Source organism: Diorhabda sublineata, chromosome 3 (assembly GCF_026230105.1).
Source record: "Diorhabda sublineata isolate icDioSubl1.1 chromosome 3, icDioSubl1.1, whole genome shotgun sequence".
NCBI lineage: Eukaryota > Metazoa > Arthropoda > Insecta > Coleoptera > Chrysomelidae > Diorhabda > Diorhabda sublineata.
This window is the reverse complement of record NC_079476.1, coordinates 12,579,346-12,600,608: the sequence shown is the minus strand read 5'-3', so window position 1 is coordinate 12,600,608 and position 21,263 is coordinate 12,579,346. Positions and strand designations below refer to the sequence as shown.

At 31.9% G+C, this 21,263-nt stretch overlaps 1 protein-coding gene across 1 annotated transcript in view; it reads right to left on the bottom strand.

Annotated features, from left to right (window-relative positions):
• LOC130440979 (neurobeachin) overlaps nucleotides 1–21,263 on the bottom strand; it is a 747,233-nt gene that overhangs the window by 386,353 nt on the left and 339,617 nt on the right. Inside the window, exon 4 of the mRNA XM_056774400.1 lies at nucleotides 6,149–6,249. Coding sequence (XP_056630378.1) covers nucleotides 6,149–6,249 — 101 coding nt within the window. The remainder of the gene's footprint in view (nucleotides 1–6,148; nucleotides 6,250–21,263) is intronic.

The following is a 21,263-nucleotide window of genomic DNA, read 5'->3' as shown; positions in this document are numbered from 1 at the left end:
TGAAAATTGGATAAGAACATATGAATTTTTTTACATTATTTTCAAGTGTATAGTACACTCCTAGAGTTTGGTGCGCTTTTCCCGACTCACCCTATATAGTGATAATTAATAGAACAAAATGAAGATTCTAATTACTTGGCAGAACGACTTAAATATGCATAATATGCGTGCTATGATTTTGTTACTTCTATCGTACAGTAACTTACTAATGTTTTAAATGAAATGTAAATAATCCTCGGACATTTATTTAGTATGTTTAAAATAAACACTGTTTAGTGTAAAATGTTTATTTATCTTAGAAGCTGATATTTTATTAGTAATACGTTGAAAATGCAATAAAATTTTTCGTACCAATGATATAGCGGAAATAAAAGAAGGTAATAAATATATTATCTTTTGTAATTGAACGCTAATATCTTTTGTACTATAATAAATATAAATTGAGGCAATTACTCTCTATGGAACCAGAGAAACTGGTTATAAATGTATCAGCTATCGTTAGTCAGTGACAGTTCAATTGTCTGTTGCAAATTTGTATATGCACATAATCTCTAAATACTTCTTCAATTAGTATTAACAGCTTTAATTTTTTTTATTTTCGTAAATAATAATAAATACCCAATAAAATGTGCTCTATATATATTTACAATATTTTTATTCATAAGGCGCACGAAATTCTGAAATAAATAAAATTTTTTAGTTTGTTTTCTTAGCAATCGCATTTTTTCTAATTATTTCTACATCTATTCATTTTGTTTTCAAAGCTAAGAGAAATAGCTTTTATTCAGAAAATCGAATATTTACATTACAGTTTCTGAGTCGTATATCTTCTATTTAGCATAGTTTAAGAGAAATGTGCGTTTAAATGTAAAAAAATATGTATGAAATTTTTTACTTCCATTATATCGTAAACAATTTTTCTGTATAGAATTCAATTCCCTGTCAAAAATCATCAGAAAACTTTTTCGTATTTCTCATATTTGCCAAAAATTTTTTTTTGCAATACTGAATACACTGTTTACACCACTACTACACCAACACTCACAATTACAGATCTGATAATCCTGATGATACAGACCTAAAATCAAGATAATATCAAAAGTCATATTTTGATAAAGACCTAAGCAGGTCGAAAAGTAAATGTTCACATGTTATTTTAAACTGACTTTCACAGAAAACAGACCTAAAATGAAGACAAATTATCATGAATGTTCTGTTTTAAATTTAAGTTTTTTTTTCAATATATACACATTTGGCAAGATTTGAATACTAAGAGTTCACGAAAGTCTTTTCATGAGGGATTTTCAACTGGCTTAAAAGCATCTTAGCGTGAAGGAAGTCACATTATTATCTATATAGAAAGTGGTACCGTTTTTTAAAAGGAGATTTAAATGGGCTTAACTACGAAACGGACGACTATCTAAAGGATATAAACTCGGATGTATTTATGGATAATCTGTCGTCGTTTAGAAAAAATTCTTTAAAGCAGACATTGCAGACGTATGAAGTGTTCTGAACTAAATTATGATGTAATAGTAGAAAATTCCTGTCGTGTTTGTATAGGAAATAACAAATGATAATATAATATAAAAGTTCGTATCTTTTCTATTTTATTTCATCTGAAAAGTGATGTGCGCAATCGTGAGATTATTGATTATTATTTTTGCCTCACCACTTTACTTTTGAGTATTTTCATTAGGAATACAATGAAAAAATATCTAAAATCACAATATTCGAAGTAAACACTGTTTTGGAAGCTTTATTTCATGTATAAAACCAACTTATTTTTTAAATTTCCCTTCTCCAGTTTGCAGTGTAATTCATAATATGTATGCTTTTGGGGTGACTATTCAGTTAGAGTAGAGAGTGAAAATTAATTCAATTCAAAGAGTACATGGAAAAAACGTTGATACCTATAAAAGTCTATTCTTATATCTCCAAACTACTCATCGTACATATTTCGATTTTTCAATGATTTGTTCATGACTTATATTCGAATAATAAATGGAAAATCTTGCACAGAGAAAATTTCTTCGTAAAACTCGGGTAAAAGCACGAATGAAAATTCGAAAGTTATTCGATTATCTTCAATGATTTTAAGAAAATCGTTCTGTACAATTCTGACAGTTGCTTGAACTGTTGTTTAATAAGTTTCCCTGTTGTTGAATTTCAATTTTCGAATTTCTAAACGAACCACTTCAAGCAATCTTCCCTCTTTTAGTTGAAAACATTCTAAAACCGAAGTTTGAGAACAAATTTTTTCGTTTAGGATTAAGATGTCAGTAAGAAAATAATTCCTGAAAACAATTTTTTACAAAACAACTTAAATAAAATAGTATAGAAGGGATGTTCTTGTACATTTCAACATTGTTTAGTCTCATGTGTTTTCTGAAAATGAGCAGTAAGAATTGATAAGTTAATGCTAATATTTAAGGTGTTATTTCCACGGGCCACTTTTTGTGTTGGCGTCGACGACAAAAAGTGTTTCAGTAATGACCTACCATAATCAGTTTGCTGTTCCATTTAACAGTAATCTATTTCAACTTTGATACTTTGATAGTTTTTCTATCATTGAACTTGTGTCTGCTCTGTGAATAGTAGAGTCCATCAATGACAGGTCAGCAGCGCCGATATTTTCCACAAGACACGTGAATTGTCTATTTTCAAGCCCTCAATATTAGAGATAAAATTTCATGTCATAATTTAGAGCGTATGAAATTATTCAAACTGAAGCCAAGGTCTAGATATACGAATGAAAACAAATCTAGAAGTTATTTTTCGTTTTTAATAAGAAGGCTTGATCTATTTATTGTTTTTTCGTTTTCAGTGGACTTCAAACGTGAAAAGCTAAGAATTTATTTTTTTTATATCTACTAATATTAAATAACATTCTTTGATTTGAAAAGTAGTGCAAAATGCTTATTTCACTAATATTATGAGATACTATTGAAAATGGAGCTACAAATATTGAGCTTTTAGAAAAATTTGAAAACTAGCACAGACTTTACACTCATCATACTGCTACTACCACGACTGATTGATCCAATTTCTAGGCTATAGTCACCTGGAGATTCTCAGTGTTTTAAACTGATTTATTCAACCCACTCCTTTCAAAACGTTGAGAATCTGGGATTACTCTAGCTTTCATAAGCTCCCAGTTGTAACGCTTCCGTAGTCTCTCCCACTCCAAGGGTATGTGTATAGAGGTTTTGTAGCAGAATTTGCACGTTGCATTCTCTGCTCAACCTAGCATTTTCACGTATACCAAATTCAATAGATTTTTTGGTATAGTTTCCAAGCTGTCTCAACTTCCATATATTGTTCCTGAAACTGACTTTTTCCTATTCTTCTTTTTATTTAGTGTTTTCTCTATTGTCTATAGTGGATTCCATAGAAGAGTTCAGGTTCTACGGAGGGTTTATCAGTCCCTACATTAGCAGGTCTGTATTATTTTTGAGGAAGGTTTTGGTTTATCCCTGATGACTCCTTCCTTGAACATTCTAGTGAAGTTTTTTTCACAACACTTTCCAATAATATACGGAGAGATGGAAGATTTCGAATCCCTTCAAATGCAATCGTTAGACATGTTCATATAGTCCTGGTTGTACATATGCACAGTCTTTAAACATTCGAGAGATTGATTCTCGCTAAATCTGGTAAATATCTTTCCAATTTACAGAATATATTTTTTTCTATTTGAATAATTGGAATAAATGGAATTTTTAACCTATCACGTGTCTTTGAAGTAATTGAGATTTTGAGGCAAATTATCTGCATGAAGCTAGTTTATATATTTATCGTACGGTGAATAATGTCCGAAATAAACACATACTAGCAATACAGCTTCTTCTTCGTGATAACGTGCCGAATAACAGGTCGCTTTTGATTCGTGAGTGTTTGGCCACTAAAAGCTTCTTGTTTGATCACTTCCGACCGTTTTTAATTAAATATATCATAGTACGAGGATGTATTGATATCTAGTTAGCCTAGACCAGTTCCATGCATAAACAAAATATTGTGTTACCATAGCAACGAAAAATAACTTATTAGAAGTGTCAGTGTAAAGTTAGACGTCAAAAAAGTGAATCAGAGTTACGCATTAAATTAAAAGAAAAAAGATGTCCACCGAAATTGCGAAAATCGAAAAATTGGAGTATCGAGCCATCATCAAGTACCTGCATTTAAAAGGGTTAAGAGGTAAGCAGATTTATGAAGATATGCTGAATACCCTTGGTGATCAATGTCCTTCGTATGTGACCGTGATAAATTGGACAGCAAGCTTCAAAAGAGGTAAATTTTCCATTGAAGATGATGCAGTTCATGACATGATTTTATCAGACCGTCGAATTGGGCTAAAACGGATATCTGAAGCACTGAATATTTCATACGAACGCGTTCATCACGCAATTCACGTCAATTTGGACATGAGAAAAATTGCTGTAAAATGGATCCCCAAATGTTTGACAAAAGCATGCAAGAGTAGAAGCATCGCGTTCGATATGTGCTCGATTTGAAAACGATGTAGACTTGTTAAACCGAATTTTTACTATGTATGAAACTTGGGTACATTTCTACGATCCAGAAACAAATCAACAATCGAGTGGCGACACTCTGGTTCTCCAAGACCTAAGAAGTTTCGTGTCCAAAAATCTGCTGGAAAAGTTCTTGCTTCAGTTTTTTGGGATTGCCATGGAGTAATCATGATTGATTTTTTGGATAAGGATAGAAGAATAACTGGAGATTATTTTCGACATTACTGACCACTCTACGAGCAAAAATTGAAGAGAATAGACGAGGAAAGCTATCCAAATGTGTTTTGTTTTTACAGGATACCCTCCTTATTCACCAGATTTGGCTCCGTCCGACTATCATCTCTTTCCTCAACTGAAAAAAATTTTAAAGGTCGTAAATTTTCTTCCTTCGAGGAGGTAATAAAAGCTGTGGAGGTCTGGTTTACAGAGCAAGAAGAAACATTTTTTTTGGAAGGTCTAGAGACGTTGCAGGTGCGCTGTAATAAATGTATCCAATAAGAGGAGAATATGTAGAGTAATAAAATATTTTAACATTGAAATTTCGTTTGTTTCTATAGTAGTCTAAGAGGTTTACCTTATATTTGTTGATCACATATCGTAAAGGAAAATTAAACGATATTTTGAATTTATTGTACAATAAATTATTCCCAATAACAGCATACATGTTTCTGACTCCTTTGCTATCATCAGTGAGTAGTGACTAGTGTAACTTTATCCCTTGTCTACCAGCTTCAACATCTAATAAATACCATTCAGAATGCTATAAATGAACCCTACACATGCACAGCGGCGATTACTGTTTTTTATATATTTTTGTTCTGTTTTATCGAAATTTTTTTTCTTATAACGGAGAAGCAAAAAGTATTTTCTATATATTGAATTATTTACGAAACTACTTCAATGAATAAGAATAAATCGAATCATGGAAATAGCCGTAGATAATTTCAAGATTACATAGGTGTGCAAAAATTTTTCGTATTCTTTGAGAAGTGAAGTTCCCTTTACACATTCGAGAAAGAGTTGAATATTTGTAGTATTAAAATGTTCGGAATCATATATATCCTTACTGGAAAGACTGATGTGAAATGTCAGTAAAAAAAGGACCAAGAAAAAAGAATAAATCATTTAATAAAACGGCTACAAAAGTCCAATGGATTGATATTAAGCTAATAAAAAGGAAAAGGTTTTGGCGTACAAAAGCAATCCCTTTTTAATTACAAACATAAAGAAATGAAATGCGTGTCGACAAAAGTACCTACTATAATTTCCAATGAAAGATGGTTTATAGAATTGTTAGGAGAAATTCTGTAATTTAAATAAAAAAAGTTTCACAAATGCCTACTTCATTGTAATAATTATTTGTTTGTAAAAAATTGTAAAAATTTGTTTCTTTATTCGCCTGTGATCCATTCTAAGCTCAAACGTTTTCGTACTAAATATTTTCCAATAAAAATTTTACAGTATGTAATGTATAAACAATTCAACTCACAAAAGAGTCTGAATAATAGCGGCTCTACATAAATTTCAGAATGTGAATGTGTCCTCTTAAAGAATTTTATCCCGTACGCAAACAAGCTTGCGGTGAATCTCTTTTTGGGGATCTAAAATGCACTTACCCATTTTCCGGTAACGGCTTTCATGGCACCGAATAACAATTTCAGCTCTTTTACTGTTATGCTGTAGCTCGCGAGGACGCCCAGCATTTCGATGAGTAAATCTGCAAAAAAGTGTTTCATCAGAAAAGCTTTTTTAAAAATCTAGAGATAAATACGAGAGTGAGCATAAATACCATTTGATGACATCTCCGGTATCGGGAAATTCACGGGAATATCAATAGCCCACTGAAATCTAATCTAACAAATCAACCGTAGCCATGAATTGTAATAGAATGATCGTTTTACTGCATTTTTATTACATTCTTTTTGTGATTTTGTTGTTTGAAAAGTATCAAAACGGGATTTAACATGTGTACCTTCCAACGTCTTAATTGGCAAGTAACACTGCTAAAGAAGGTATATTAGGACTTAAGATACTTAAAATGGAAAAAAAATACTTTATTATAAATTTAGTATGAAATATTTATTTAAGTCATTAGTTAGTTATGCAACAAGTGAGTAAAATAATACTTTTTTTCACAAGTAGGACGGTTTGACCGCACGAGTCGAAGTGCGGCAATTCCAACGAACGAAAAAAAGTTTACTCACAAGTTTCATACAAAAATTTTTCTACGTCCGTAGACTTAAAAAAATTCGACAAAACTTTTATCAATTTGTATTTTGTAATAGTAATATTAAATGTACAACTGTGAGCATTATTAATTTGAAGTGAAAAGTTAAATTACTATTGGTACTTGAATTGGCAACATTTAACGAGTTGAAAGAAATAACATCGTCTATAGTTGTATTAGTACTTATTGGATTGCTACTAGGATCGTGAAAACATTTACAATGTTGCTTGAAGTCGAACTAGTTGTTCCCGTTAAAATTTTCACTGCGGAATCCATTTTGTTTTTTATTGAGTCGTCTACGTAACTCTCCGCAACTGTGTTGGATTTCCACCCACCTTGTTTCTTTAGTTGAATTATACCACCACCGGAATCCGTTAATAGAGACGCCAAAGAGTATCAAAATGTATGCCCAGTGTAGTTTTTTGGATTAGGTAAATTCAAATATGTTACGATAAGCGAGGGAATTTTAGAAAAGGTATTGATACCTGCAACTTCGGTTTTGCATTTTCCATTTCTATACTGCAAAAAGAAATGATCTGTTTTGACAGCTGTGGGTCGTTGAGTTCTATATGTTTTATAAATGTTTACCAAGGTTCATCTATTGTCAGATATTTCACTAATAACAGTAAATCGTCGTTGAAGATGAGTTTTTGTATTAGGTACTGTGATAAACATTTCCGGTATTATTAATATCGTTACACTTCATTCTATATAATTCCATCCTCCACAGAGCGATTCCGAATATTAAAACAACCTGAAAGATGTTACAAATAATATCCAAGCTTGCATTAAAATTTTTAACTGTCATATTTTATGCACGAGATAATGATCGCCTGGAGCTTGTAATTTCTTCACGGGCAAATGTTTTAGATTTTTTGGGTCTATAGCGAACTGATTTATTATTCAAATATACAATGAGTTTCGAGTATTTACTAATGTTTACGTCGTTATGTACCATTAGGGTGTCATTCAGTTTTGAATAAGTCGACCGAAGACTTCCACATTTTGGATTTAGTTAGTAATCTAGTAACACTCTTTCTGTGAAGCTGTTTATCACTTTTTTAGTACGCCACTCCATAAAAGAATTATATTCCTTTAAATACTGTTCCCTGGATTTCTCAGGAAGAATATTCCTGAGTCGCAGTTGCCAGTTCAACAACATCTCTACTCTCCATCACTAATAATAATACTACACTTCTTTTAATTAGACACAAAACGGATTTTCTTGAACGAATATCAAGAAATAAAACTGTGACAGTTTATCGGAGTAACGAATTGACATGAGAAAGAAAGCGTTCACAGCCCACTATTTTGATAAAACAATTTTATAACTGCGTAAAAAAATCACACGTTACGGCACTTATTTAACGCGAAAGCGTGAAAAACTGAACCGCTACGGTACTTTTTTTACGCTTTTCGACCGATTCAGAAAATACATTCTTTATGAATGTAACAAAATGAAAAAAAAAACGTGAATATTATGACGGATGTACAAAAAATATTTTATAAAAGTTACCGAAACGCTTTCACAATAATAGCAAACAAAGATCGAATAATTAATTTCTTAGATTTCTCAAATTTTAATCTACTGCTTCTTAGAATTTCCCTGATAGTTAGTTTCTTCATAATATATATTTTTTATGTATTTTGTGTGGCTGTTACATTTTCTATATCCTTTTGACAATTACTTTCGCCAGGGTATACTGAGAATTTCTTTTTTCGTTCTAAACTAGACGTTTCTTTCATGTAAATCTCGCATCTTGGAACAGTTCTGCTTGTGGTGCGACTTCAATATCTTCTATTTTGGAAAGTTGTTTCGATTTATAGTGTTTCCACTATTCAAATTCTCCGGACATCACAACAGGCTGGGAAAATAAATCTTCAAATTACTTTTCAATTATTTTTCTTACAGTCGTTCAGAATTTGCGGCCATTTGTTGGTCTAAAGATTGACTTAAGCGCAAGCTGTTATGAAGTAGAAAAATAAATATTGTTTTCTTCCCAACTGCAAAACTCCAAGGAAATACGGCCAAGTTATATCCTATCGAAACTTTTTGATTAGAAGGTAAGAAGTTGAATAGCGAAAGTGGAATTTCAAACAATCAGACTTTAAATGGATTGCTATCGAACCATCAAAAGCGAATTCTATTATATTTTGTATTAGTGGGTACATCCTCCGTCCAAGTCCCTTCAAAAATTATCAGCCTTTTAGACGACATATGTAGCAATTTTCCACGCAAATGTTTCGATTGCTTTCTGATAATAATTTTGGTGCACCCCGGTTGATCTATAAAATTAACTTCGTCGTAATTGTGTATAGTATAGGGAGTCACGTATTCAAGAACAAGAGAACTTTTCAAAGTAAGTATTAATTTCTCATGGTGAACTATGGATAAAACACTTTTTGGCAGTTGTTGTCCACGTACGAATAATAACAAATACCTTATTTTCTGTCAAGGCAATACTACGACCAGTCTTATGTGTATACGGTTGATTAATTTTTCCCAAGATATGCCTCCCTTAATTGAAGTAATATTGATACAACTTCAACTAGTCTAAGTAAAGCCTGACATGATACTAAAACTTAAGTGGCACCACTGGACTAAGCGGCTAAGAGTTATTAGGAGCCCTTAATAATAAATGAGAAACCAGCAATTAATAAATATCTATGTTTCGACGTTTTTGAAGCAAAATTGAGGTCACAATTTTAATAACAACGCGCGTTACTGATAATATTTTCTAGCAATATGTTAACTTCTTAATTAAACAATTTGTCGGTAACAACTGTTTATGAAATTGTGTTCGTAGGCTGTAGAGTAAGTCGGAAATGATCAAGTACCATTATTTGTAAGAAAGCATGACACGTTTTTAATCTCGATAAAGTTGAATCTTTTTGCGACAATGGATATTTCAACAAACAACTTGAATAATTTGTTCCGCTTTCCGAAAACGCGAAGGGAAAGTGTTACTGATGAGAGCGTCAGCGCTGTAGAAAAACTCATTTTGGAAGAGCGACGCAGTACTGTACATGATATGGCTGAAGAATTGGGCATCAGCGTAGTATTGAGCAAATATTTCATGAAAAGCTCGGTTACCGCAAAATTTCAGCCAGACTTTTGAATTTTGAGCAGAATTTCATATGCTGGGATGTTTGCACAGGCCTCCTGCAACGGTATGAAAAGAAAGGAAAAAGTTATTGAACCGAATATTCAGATAAGATAAGACTTGGGTACACCACTATAATCCGGAGAGTAAATGTGCGTCTATGGAGTAGAGGAAAAAAGATGAATGTGCGCCAGTTAAAGCGAAGGTTACATTGTTATGTACCGTGTTTTGGGACATGAGAATGCGGTTGATTTTCACACTGATTAACAAACTGTGACCGTGCAATATTATGGTAACCTCTTATAAAACACGGTGAGACCTGTATACAGATCAAAACGACGCGATATTCCCATCCGGAATGCGATATTACTGTAAGACAACGCCAGACCGCATACAGTTCATACATACAGCATACATAAGTAGGCTTAAGATGGAAACGTTGAACAATTTGAGTTAAGAAGCACTGGAATACCCTCCTTAGAGTCCCAATTTGTCGCCATGTGATTATTATTTATTCAGTCCCCTGAAAGATGCACTTGGCCGACTGCGATTCGAAAGCAATGCGTAGGTAGAGTCCTTCTTGCGCGAAAGGTTAGGCCCCTTTCACACCAAACGAATCAATCTGCATCACTTCGAATCAAGTTGAATCCTTTCATCCTTTAACTTTTAAAATTAATAACTCCACGTCCATCTCGTATGGTTGTTGATTCAAGACTGACCGGACGAGGAATCTGACAGGTTGAATCAAGGGTGACCTCGAATCAAACCTAATTGAACCAGATTCGTCCGGTCTGAAGGCGGGAAAAGAGTCCCTTCACATTTAAACGGAGCGCTCGAAGCCAAATCTTGGTCAATCAGATTCAACTTGATTCGGAGTGATTCTGATTCGATTGGTGTGAAAGGGCCCTTACGTGACAAGCCGAGAGATTTTTAACGAAAAAGGCATCCGAAAGCTTTCCGAGAAGTGGCAAAAGAGTGTAGACTGGGACGGAGACTATCTAGAAAAGCTGTAAAAAATTTCAGTTTTGTAGCTTGACAATAAAATTTTTTATAGCAAAATTGCGGTTTATATTTGAACCACCCTCAAATATTAATGCTGTTCGTTAAAGTTTTTTCCTCTCTCAAAGTTATGTCTATAAACATTTTATTTTTAATAAGTATTCCAAGTACCGTACATGAGTGTTTAGGTTAGGTTAGGTTTATTTTTCTATTAGGTCGATAATTTACCGAAAACGTAAATTTACCCCTAAACAATCTATTTTCACAAAATTTGCATCATATTTACCCGAACTCGTTAACTCTAAATAGATCAAGGTCAAGAAATTATTCCTTTCGTCCTCAACATTTCTAATGTCACTAAGTATACATTTCAAGAATTCTTACTCTTATTTTCCTTGTTAGTAATTATACTTGGTTTGATTGATCCATTTAGGATTGATTCCTAGCAACTGTTTCATCTAACCGTAATTATTATCCTCAACCTAAATACCTTATGTAGTCGAAGTTGTCTTCTGTGGCAGATTTATCCAAGTTCTCAAGCGCCAAATCAATTTAGTTATATGAATTAAAATATACATAGATATTAATATTTATTTTGCTATTGGCAAAACGTAAATCATGAAAGATGTATATGTTTCATTTGCAGTCACACCCTTAGATTTTGGGCAGTTATTATCTATAACTAAATATAACATATTAAGGGTTGATTGTGTTTAAAAACTATTCACAATTCAATCGTTGTCGCACTTCGCTACAGAATGTTTGTCCATAACCGGCTGTTGTGGAATAAAACATTGATGCTGTGCGTAAACTAATATTGCAAGAACCTCATGAGACATATCGTGAAATTAAGACATACTTGGGCATAAGTTCCACTCGCAAACATTCAATATTGTATGAACATTTAGCGGTAAAAAATATTTTTCGCGTTGGATACTGCATAACTTGAAAATCGCCCACAAAAAAGATAGTGTCGATTGATGCAAAGAAATACTGAAAATATCCAATCGTGTTGCTTCAAAAGATATCTATAATATTGTGATAGGCGACGAATCATGAATCTATGCATATGAACCCAAAACTAAATAACAGGCGACCGTATGAATCTTTCAAGACGAGCCAAATCCAACAAAAGTTGTTCGCGCTCGAAGCACCATGGCAAAGGGAGCTCTCACTCATCAATCAAACAAAAACGTTTTTGGATAGACAAAACATCCAATCGATGAGTTATCCGACTTGATTGTGAACCAATGATTTCTTACGGCTGATTAAAAATAAATTGCAAGTCAATGTTTTTATACACCTGAAGCGGTGGTTGATGTGTTGAAATCACAATATATTTTATGTTTTGGAGGTATCTCAATCGGAATAGACAAAATGCTTCAACAATTAGTTCAAACGCATGCAAAAGTGTATTGATCTTAATGGAGAATATTTTGAGAAACAATAAAGCCATATCCAATCATAAATATTTATTTTTATTTGTCTATTTCAAAACATAAGCAGCAACTCTCGTATCGTTATAACAAAAGTACATTACCCTCTATTTCATTTCATTTCTGCATTTAACAAATTATAATTCCCATAATATTAGAAGGATATGAGAATTTGATGTTTATGTAATGTATTATTTTTTTAGAAATATAAATTTGTCATTAAAAAGATTAATACATTAAATCTCTCGTAATGTTCATGCCTGTGGCGACGAATGTCGTTTACGAGAATTAAACTACGACGCGGAAGGCAAATCTCGCCGTGCCTAAATTGTAAAAGAAAATTTAATTTTGCGGAAAATCTGTATTAAAATTGAATTATTCTTGTGTGAAGTATTACATAATTTTGAAATATTCTAGAGTTTGATGATGAAAAAAGAATTTGATTTAATACATCCCGTCGTGAAATAGTTTTCAAAATAATAATTGCAAGTTATATCAAAAATCTTTTGAAACGGACTATCAATACGATTTTAGTGAGATATTAGAATTGTGTGATTAATATTTTTCTTTTAAATCTACGTTTAAAAATATATTTAAGGATTATTGTAATGATTTAAAAAAGATACATATAAATGCTTATTATAAGTACTTCCATAGTATTCCTATTTTATATTCAGTTAATCAAGTATTTTTTATCTTTAACAGAACAAAAATAAACAAATAATTTGTGACATGTTTTCATATTGGACACTTGACACAAAACTTTGACTTTGACCGAAATTTGTTGATTCTTGTGAGCCTATTCGTAGGGTGAATTAATAAACACTGTCTTTACTTATACACAGTATACACTTAATTTAACTAATAATTTACTTATTAATATCACTCAAACAATTTCTGCGATTAGTTTTACTAATTCGATCTTTTAACTACGATTATTTATTTAAAACTAACTAACTCGGCTACAGAAACTTTTTTATATAACAAAAATAGAATTTTACAAAGTTCTAGAACAAAAAGGAACACAAGATATAGATAAATAAACTTTCCTAGAAATTATTTAAAAGAAATACTGTAATAAGCCGCTTTCTATAATAAAAAGTGAAGTTCACGTCATGGCATTTTTTACTTCATTTAGCCGTAAGGATTTGCACGTAAGCCTGGTTTAATTACTCAAGACCAGAATCAAACAAGTAGTCATCCGAGCGGATTGAACCAGTAAAATCGTGTGAAGCAAGTTAAAACGCAACAATTGGGTATCGCTGTACATAATTCGACTGATAGAAGAAGCAGAAGGAAAATATTTTATTTCACCAAGATACATCGTGTCATAAGTCGATGGAATCGATTGTGAAATTCAATTAATTAAACTTCTAATGTTTCCCGCACCCACCATCTAGCACCCAACGATTACTTGCAGTTTGGGGACCCGTGAAAATTTTTCCAAGAAAACAAATACCAAAAAAGGATATCGTAGTTGAAACAGAAGCCTATTTTGAAGTTAAACAAAAATCAATTTCTAAAAATGGGATTTGTTTTTTGTTTACTCAACCGGGGGCTTATTGATCCATGGTATATTTTATGACCTTGGAACCATTCCACATAGCATTACAGCAAAGTTGCTGTGTTGCACCAATTTGTCTAGTCTTCTTTGCAAACTTTTGTGAATATTTCTAGTTCTGTAAAGTATATTCTAAACTTAACGAAAACGGTGGGTGATAAGTAAAGAGACAATTTTCATTGGGAATTTTGAAACGTAATGTGCTTGAAAATCCTCAGATTTATGCTACGGATACTTGGTTGAAGTTTGGTGAGGATAAAATAGATATCACTATTTTTAATGTCACTATATAGGATTTGCTGTGCAAACCAACCATTACTACTATCAACTATGAAATAATTGCAGCATTGCTACAAACGAAGTAAAAACATAAAGGAAAGTTGAAGATAGAACTTTCGAAAGTGTCTACATATAAAACAGGATCTTCAAGAATAATCAGTTTTAATGGTGAACGAACTTAGAACGTGTTGTGATAGAGTTGTTTACAGATACGTGAAACATTCACCTCAGTAAAAATATGGAACATTTTCGTGCGATGATTTTCTATGACTTTGACGTGGATTAAATCTATAGCAGTGTGCCGATCAACTCGCTTCGACTAAGGGTGATGAAACAACATCTCAAGCCATCGTGTTTTACTGGTTTTCCGAACTAAATCATAGTCGCACTTCGCAAATCAGCTGTGCTAGAAAACATCGATGTTGTTTATAAACTGAGATTGCAATATCGTCATGTGACATAGCGTGCGATTGATGCATACTTGGCCATTAGTTCCACTCGCCTACAATATTTGGTGGTCAAAAATATTTTTTCGCGTTATATACCGCATAATTTGAAAATCTCTCAAAAAAGTTCGTGTCGATTGGTGCAAAGAAATTTTGAAAAAATTCAATCGTGGTGCTTCAAAAGACGTCTAGAAGATCGTGACAGACATCGAATCATGAATTTTCGCATATGAACCCGAAACTAAACAACAATCGACTGTATGGGTCTTTTAAGACGAGCCAAATCCAACGCCTGTTTTATTTTGGAATAACCAGACAAATCGCCTCCTTTCCATTAGAGCAACGTAAAATGGTAAATTCTGAAACTAGACAAACATTTGTTTGCCAGAAGTGTTCGAAAAAATCTGAGAAACCAATCGCAGATGAATCATTCTCCACCACGACAATCCGAGATCCCACCTATCAGTTCAAACAAAACATCTAATTGATCGGTCATTGATTTCTTGTTATTTCCACAGATCAAAAATCAAAAATAAATTGTGAGGTTGTGTTTTTTTAAACCTGAACAAGCGGTTGATCTATTCAAATCACATGTTTTGGAGGTACCCCAATCGGAATGGGAAATATGTTTCGACAATTAGTTCAAACGCATGTAAAAATGTATTGATCTTGATGGAGAATATAACAATAACATCTTTACTCTCCAAATTATGAGACCATGATACAATTTTGGGATATATATGGCCGATAAATGTATGCGTTTCTTATCCAATTGTTTGTTGTTTGATATACTGTCTATTTTTACACGCCATGAATTTGAGTCTCATTTTCAAATCGAAGTAAAGCAATGAGAAGTGGTTGCCTCTTACTTTCCATACTGATTGGTTGAATATAATACCTAACCTTGTGCAATATTGATTGATTTCATAAATCCAAATTCAATCTCAAAAATTTACTTATACATTTATCTTGGCCTTTTGTTTTCCACATAAATATACATATTTACTAAAAATATTAGTTCCAATATTTTACACTTAACTTATATGGAATATATGCATAAGGTGGAAAGTGACACAAAAACTGCTATAAATAAAGGTGTACCTACTATATAATTTTACCCATTTTACTTTATATTTTGAAATAATTATCGTACACTGGCCCATCTATAACATTTATTTATTCTAAAAAGAATTGCTGACCTAAATTAATACTATGGTATTAATTTATTTCAAGGGTTCACTTTGAAGGTTGAAATATTTAGTAAGAGCACAGAAATGCAAATTGGGATTAAGGTATTATTTAAGATCTCTGAGATCTTGATATGCGAGAAATGAGAAGCGTATCATCTGGCCACACTGGGAAATCCTAGCGCAGTAAACTCTGACGATACAAAACCTCGTCTGTCACTCTTGAAATATATTAGGAGTATCGAATGAAACCCCCTTGAGAGATTTGGGTCGAAGCTACAGATTTAATGTAATTGTTATATGATACCATTCTGTAGGTAACAAACCTATACATAAGCTTTGTAACTATACGCCATAACTAATCTTGATCCAATTATATTTTAATAAAATAAAATTATCTGGACAAATATGATATACTATTATTTAGTTTTAAAAAATATATGTTAACAATGAAAGTACATACTTTAGATTACCGAAATTCTAAAATGAGTCTAAAACATTTTAAGCGAGTTCACGCAATAAAAAATTTGTATCATTTAAGCCAATTTATAACATAATTTTATACATGTGAGTATTAATATATAGATTTGAAAATATCGAATAAACTGAATGTTTTCCTAAAAAATTCCGAGATCGGCTATATTATATCGTCTCATATAGTTTGCAATTACAAAAAAAAATAGACCACGGTTTAAGCTCGTTAGTAAGGGGGATATGTTTTTTTCTTATAATCTCCTAACAAAAAAGGGACGACATAATTAATTTGGAATTTCGGAATACAAACAAAACGTCCCATAGAGCCAACAGGGTGACAAAAAAACAATTTTTTGACATTTTGACAAATAAATACAAACATTGTTTTACACCACCACTACCCACACTCACAATTACACTGCCTGCCGCGCGTTTCGATAACCAAATTACCGTTTCCAGAGATTAAAGGTTACCTAAAATCTAATGACTTCACTACCTGTTTTAGACTAAATTTATCCACCGATAAACCTTCTCCCGCGAAAATTAATTTCAGTGGGAAAAACTCCTTGGCGGGAACCTTCATATTCATTCTTTGACTACTAAACTATAGAGTGTATGGAATTGGTCCTTTGTCCCTATTTAATCTACTCTTACATCTAGCAATTTCAATGCTTTCAAATGCATCCAACTATTTATTATTGGATAAATTTTTTAACAATTTTACATTATTAATATTTATGTCATGATTGTGACTGGCAGCATGATTGGCAATACCTAATTTACCGGTCCGTCCATATTTCAAATGAGTTATGTGCTTTTTAAACTGGACAATAACGGATGTCTTAGTCTGCCCAATATACTTTCCGTCAAAATCACCACAGCTAATTTCGTATGTACCACTCTTTTCCACATTTAGTATTTTATCTTTAGGATTGCCCAACAATGGTTTTAATATACATATTGTTGAATTTATAAGCCAATTTAAAACCCACTCTGCTAAATATTCCTTCCCATTCTTTCATATAGATAGGATGGAAAGGTACCTATACTAGAAATGTATTATAAAGATTTTTATCTTCGTACGTAATAAAATTGATAAGTGAAATTTTACAAAGATAAAAAGAGACAAATATATATTTTATTTATAAAATATGACTTGAATTTATGAATGAATGCATGCATGAATATGCAACATATATTTTACAAAGAAGATTCCTTTCTTTTTTTAAGGCAATATTATCCTTAATGTTACGAACAAGCTCGTGAAATGAGTCCTTAGGCCAGCCCTGTCCAACTACAATGGAATATTAAAATTCGGCAAATTTCCGCGGCGCCATTCATCTGTTTTTAAATAAATAGCGGTCACGCCTTTGATGAACTTTTTATTATAGAAGGCTGTTTATTTATAGTGGTCCTTACAAATAATTTATGGGAAAGTCTATTTATTTATTTCTTTTGTTTCTTTTTGTACTAGAACTCTGTAGAATCTCATTTAGGTATATAAATGATTTGTGTAAACACAGTTAGTTTAAAATAAATAGTTATAGTGAAAGAAACCAATAAGTGAAAGTAATTGCAGAAATTATTTAAGTGATATTCGAAAGTACATTAAGTGTATTGTATAGTGTGTAAATAAAACGTAAGAGACAGTGTTCATTAATTCCCCCCACGAATAAAAAGATTGTAAATAAATACGAAACACGTTACATTATTTTTACATTTATGTATATCACATACATTTCACAAGATATATTTCTGTCTCTGACACTGAATATTTTATGCCCCTCCGTTTTAGGAATTGGTTAGCTTGAGAAACACGACTCTCGCTCTGAACTGTAAAATTTTAACAACGATATGCCTGTTAATTTGTTTTGTGGAAATTAAAAAAAAATAGAGTTAAAGATCCAACTTTTTTACTCGATCATCTTTTTGTTTCCTTAATTTTCAAAAATAATTTTTTGAAATCTAAAGTATCATATATTTCTCAAGTTTAAACCTTAATTATTTTCAGTGATATATTTTTATACCCTTCGCGAACGACAATTTTGAAAGTGCGCGTGCGATCGGTCCCTAAACTGGTTCCGAATCAGACCCGACGTTTAAGATTATTCGAGAAAGACAATTCTACAAGTGGCAGTACTAAGTAGTTGTGAAAGTATGACAAGAGAATCATCGTCTAGGTGCCACAGATACATTAACAAGAATGAAAATCTAATGAATTTCATAAGATCTCATATAGGAAGAGATAGCGGTTTTCTTGGAGGCCAGGAGCATGATATTCGTATCTAAAAAAAGACATTAACGCGGATTGCTTTCAACAGTGATATGTGTCCATACTTCAACGTGCTGAAGATTCGTCTATTATTTTTCTGTAGTCAGAACGAACGTATTCCCACTTCTAATTGAAATGCTGGAAAACGACAATGGATACTGGATACGATAATACTGCAATTAAAGCAAAGTTAATAGTATATATCAAACTACATCGAAAAAATTACTTTCAATGCTTTGTCAACGTAATGGCCCGTAGAGGTGGCATTAATTTTATGACAGTCGTCGTATCATTACGACAGAGTTACATGGCGCGCCACAATTTAACCACCACTAGCACTTTTATTCGAATGTTTTTTATGTACCGATAATTCAGACTAATTTAATTTGGAGTTCGTTAGACGAAATCGCTACCATAATATCTACTAGTTCAATGCTTTGCATTTTCTGTTTTTCAAGCAATCGTATATATATGAACATAGAATGAATTGAAAATTTACAACAAATGAATATTTTCTTCTACATCTTCCATATATTGAAAATGGATGTTTCTGGGAAGCAATTATTCAATATCAGAAACGTTGTGCGATAATGTTTGATGAATTCTGACCAGAAATAATAAAACGAATCAAAAAAAGATCACGAAGTAGTAAACATATAAAATATAAAAAATAGAAACACAACACAAATAAAACAATCCCAATATAGGAGGGCAAAGAATTCAACAGAGAGGTATGTAAAAATAGAAAAATTACGTAATGCTTAGTACCAACCACACGTCAATTATGTCGCAAAGTGTTAGGACAATAGTTAGGATGATGGTAAAACTTGCTATTGAAAACTGTCATGAAAAACATAATTTTCATGGCAATTTCTTCATCCACTGATGCTAACAATTATTAAAAAATAAAACATTATGACTATGTATTAATAATAATCCAAAATTTTGATTTTTATTATCAATAAATATCATTTTAGGATGTACTATTTAGAAGTAATCTAAATATAAATATAGATTTTCGTTAACATATCGCTAATAATAATGCTCTATTTAGAAACACGAAAAAAATAGATATTGAGAATTTGTAGGTAAGTGTTTTTATAGTTAATAATAAAAACGGTAAATATCGGTAAATAACTTAGAACTCACGTATAGGTTTTCCATATAAATAAGTCACATAGTAGGTAGCTTACAACAAAATCGAATAGATATAGCAACCTTTTTCCTACTATTTGACACTTGTTGATCAAATATTTTTCACAAAATAAATTTTGATTTTTTTTAATTTGGATTCATACTTCTTGATTGTTGAGTTAAAGATATTTCTAAATTCATGAGACAATATTCAGGAGGTAATTGGTCTTATGAAAGTAATATATAACTATAACAATAACAAGATTGCCTCAGCCCACCCCTTTCTGATTATCACCCTTAGAAGTTGAAGACTAAACTTGGGTTTCTATTTTTTTCAGTAAAGCTGGAAACTTGAAATTCTGTAATTTTTGTGCAATCGCAAAGGACTAACCATGGGCATTTTTTAATATTCCTGTTACATTATATAGAGGTGAAATCAGCAACCCTTACTTTATCTCATATCAAAATCTTTTTCAAGATAAGGTTTTATTCAAAAATATTTTTTATTCTTAATTTTTTTCCCAAAACCAATAGCTGCAGAGAATAAAACTAAACACTATAATTTATAATTTTTTCAATAAATTTAATGGAAAACAGTAAATAAGGAAAGTGTAATACGATTCCTAATAAATTGGTTTTGGAAAAAAATTCAAGAATAAAAAATTTTTCAAATCAAATAAGAATTTTATTTCATAGAACTCACTCTTGAAAGAAAGTTTTGATGAGAAATAAAGTGAGGGTTGCTAATTTGCCCGCGCCCCGTATAATATAACGGGAATATTGAAATATTGCCCGCGACTAGACCTTTGTGAGTGCACGAAAATTACAGAATTTCAAGCTTTACTGAAATTTCAGAAAAAAAATTTACTTTTAGTCAATATCTTTTAAGGGTGATATCTCAAAAAGGGGTGGGCAGAGGAAATTTTGTTATAGAAAAGAACCATCTTAATTTCATTTGAGCAATGACCTCCTGAATTTTGTTGCATAAATTTAGAAACACCCTGTACATAAAAATCGGGTCCACATCTCACATAAATTCTTGTGTAGCGTAGCATTCGGCAAAATTTTTTGCAATGATTTACGTCAAGTGTAGAAGAAGTAACGCGTACATTTCGTATGCAAAAATTTTTATCACACATGACGCACGCTATTTTCTACAAGGATTTGATAGTGATGTATATGTGGACGTACTAAGTGCCGTCACGCAAATTCGTGAAGGAAATTTACGCATTAGATTTCCAAGTTTGGTTTTTCTTGTTATGTGTTGTCTTTTTTTTGTTTTCAGTGCTATATAATGGCTGATTAGAATTAAAGAAAAAATTTTCATCACTATGAATCACCTCATTACCAAAAAGACTAAACAAACATGACGTTGTTGGACGAAGAATCTGCATGTAAATAGAAATGAATATGGTTAGGTTAAGGAACCATTCACTAAATATATTATCCTTGGATGACAATACTTGTAATTTTCGAAATTTTAATAAAACCAAACTGACCTTTTATGACCAATTTCTGACGTTTCAAGTGGTATTCTTAAACCTAGTTTAAGTAGTCATAGTTTAGAAAAAAAAACCGTATCTAATATTATTTTTTGTGCAGATTGAATACA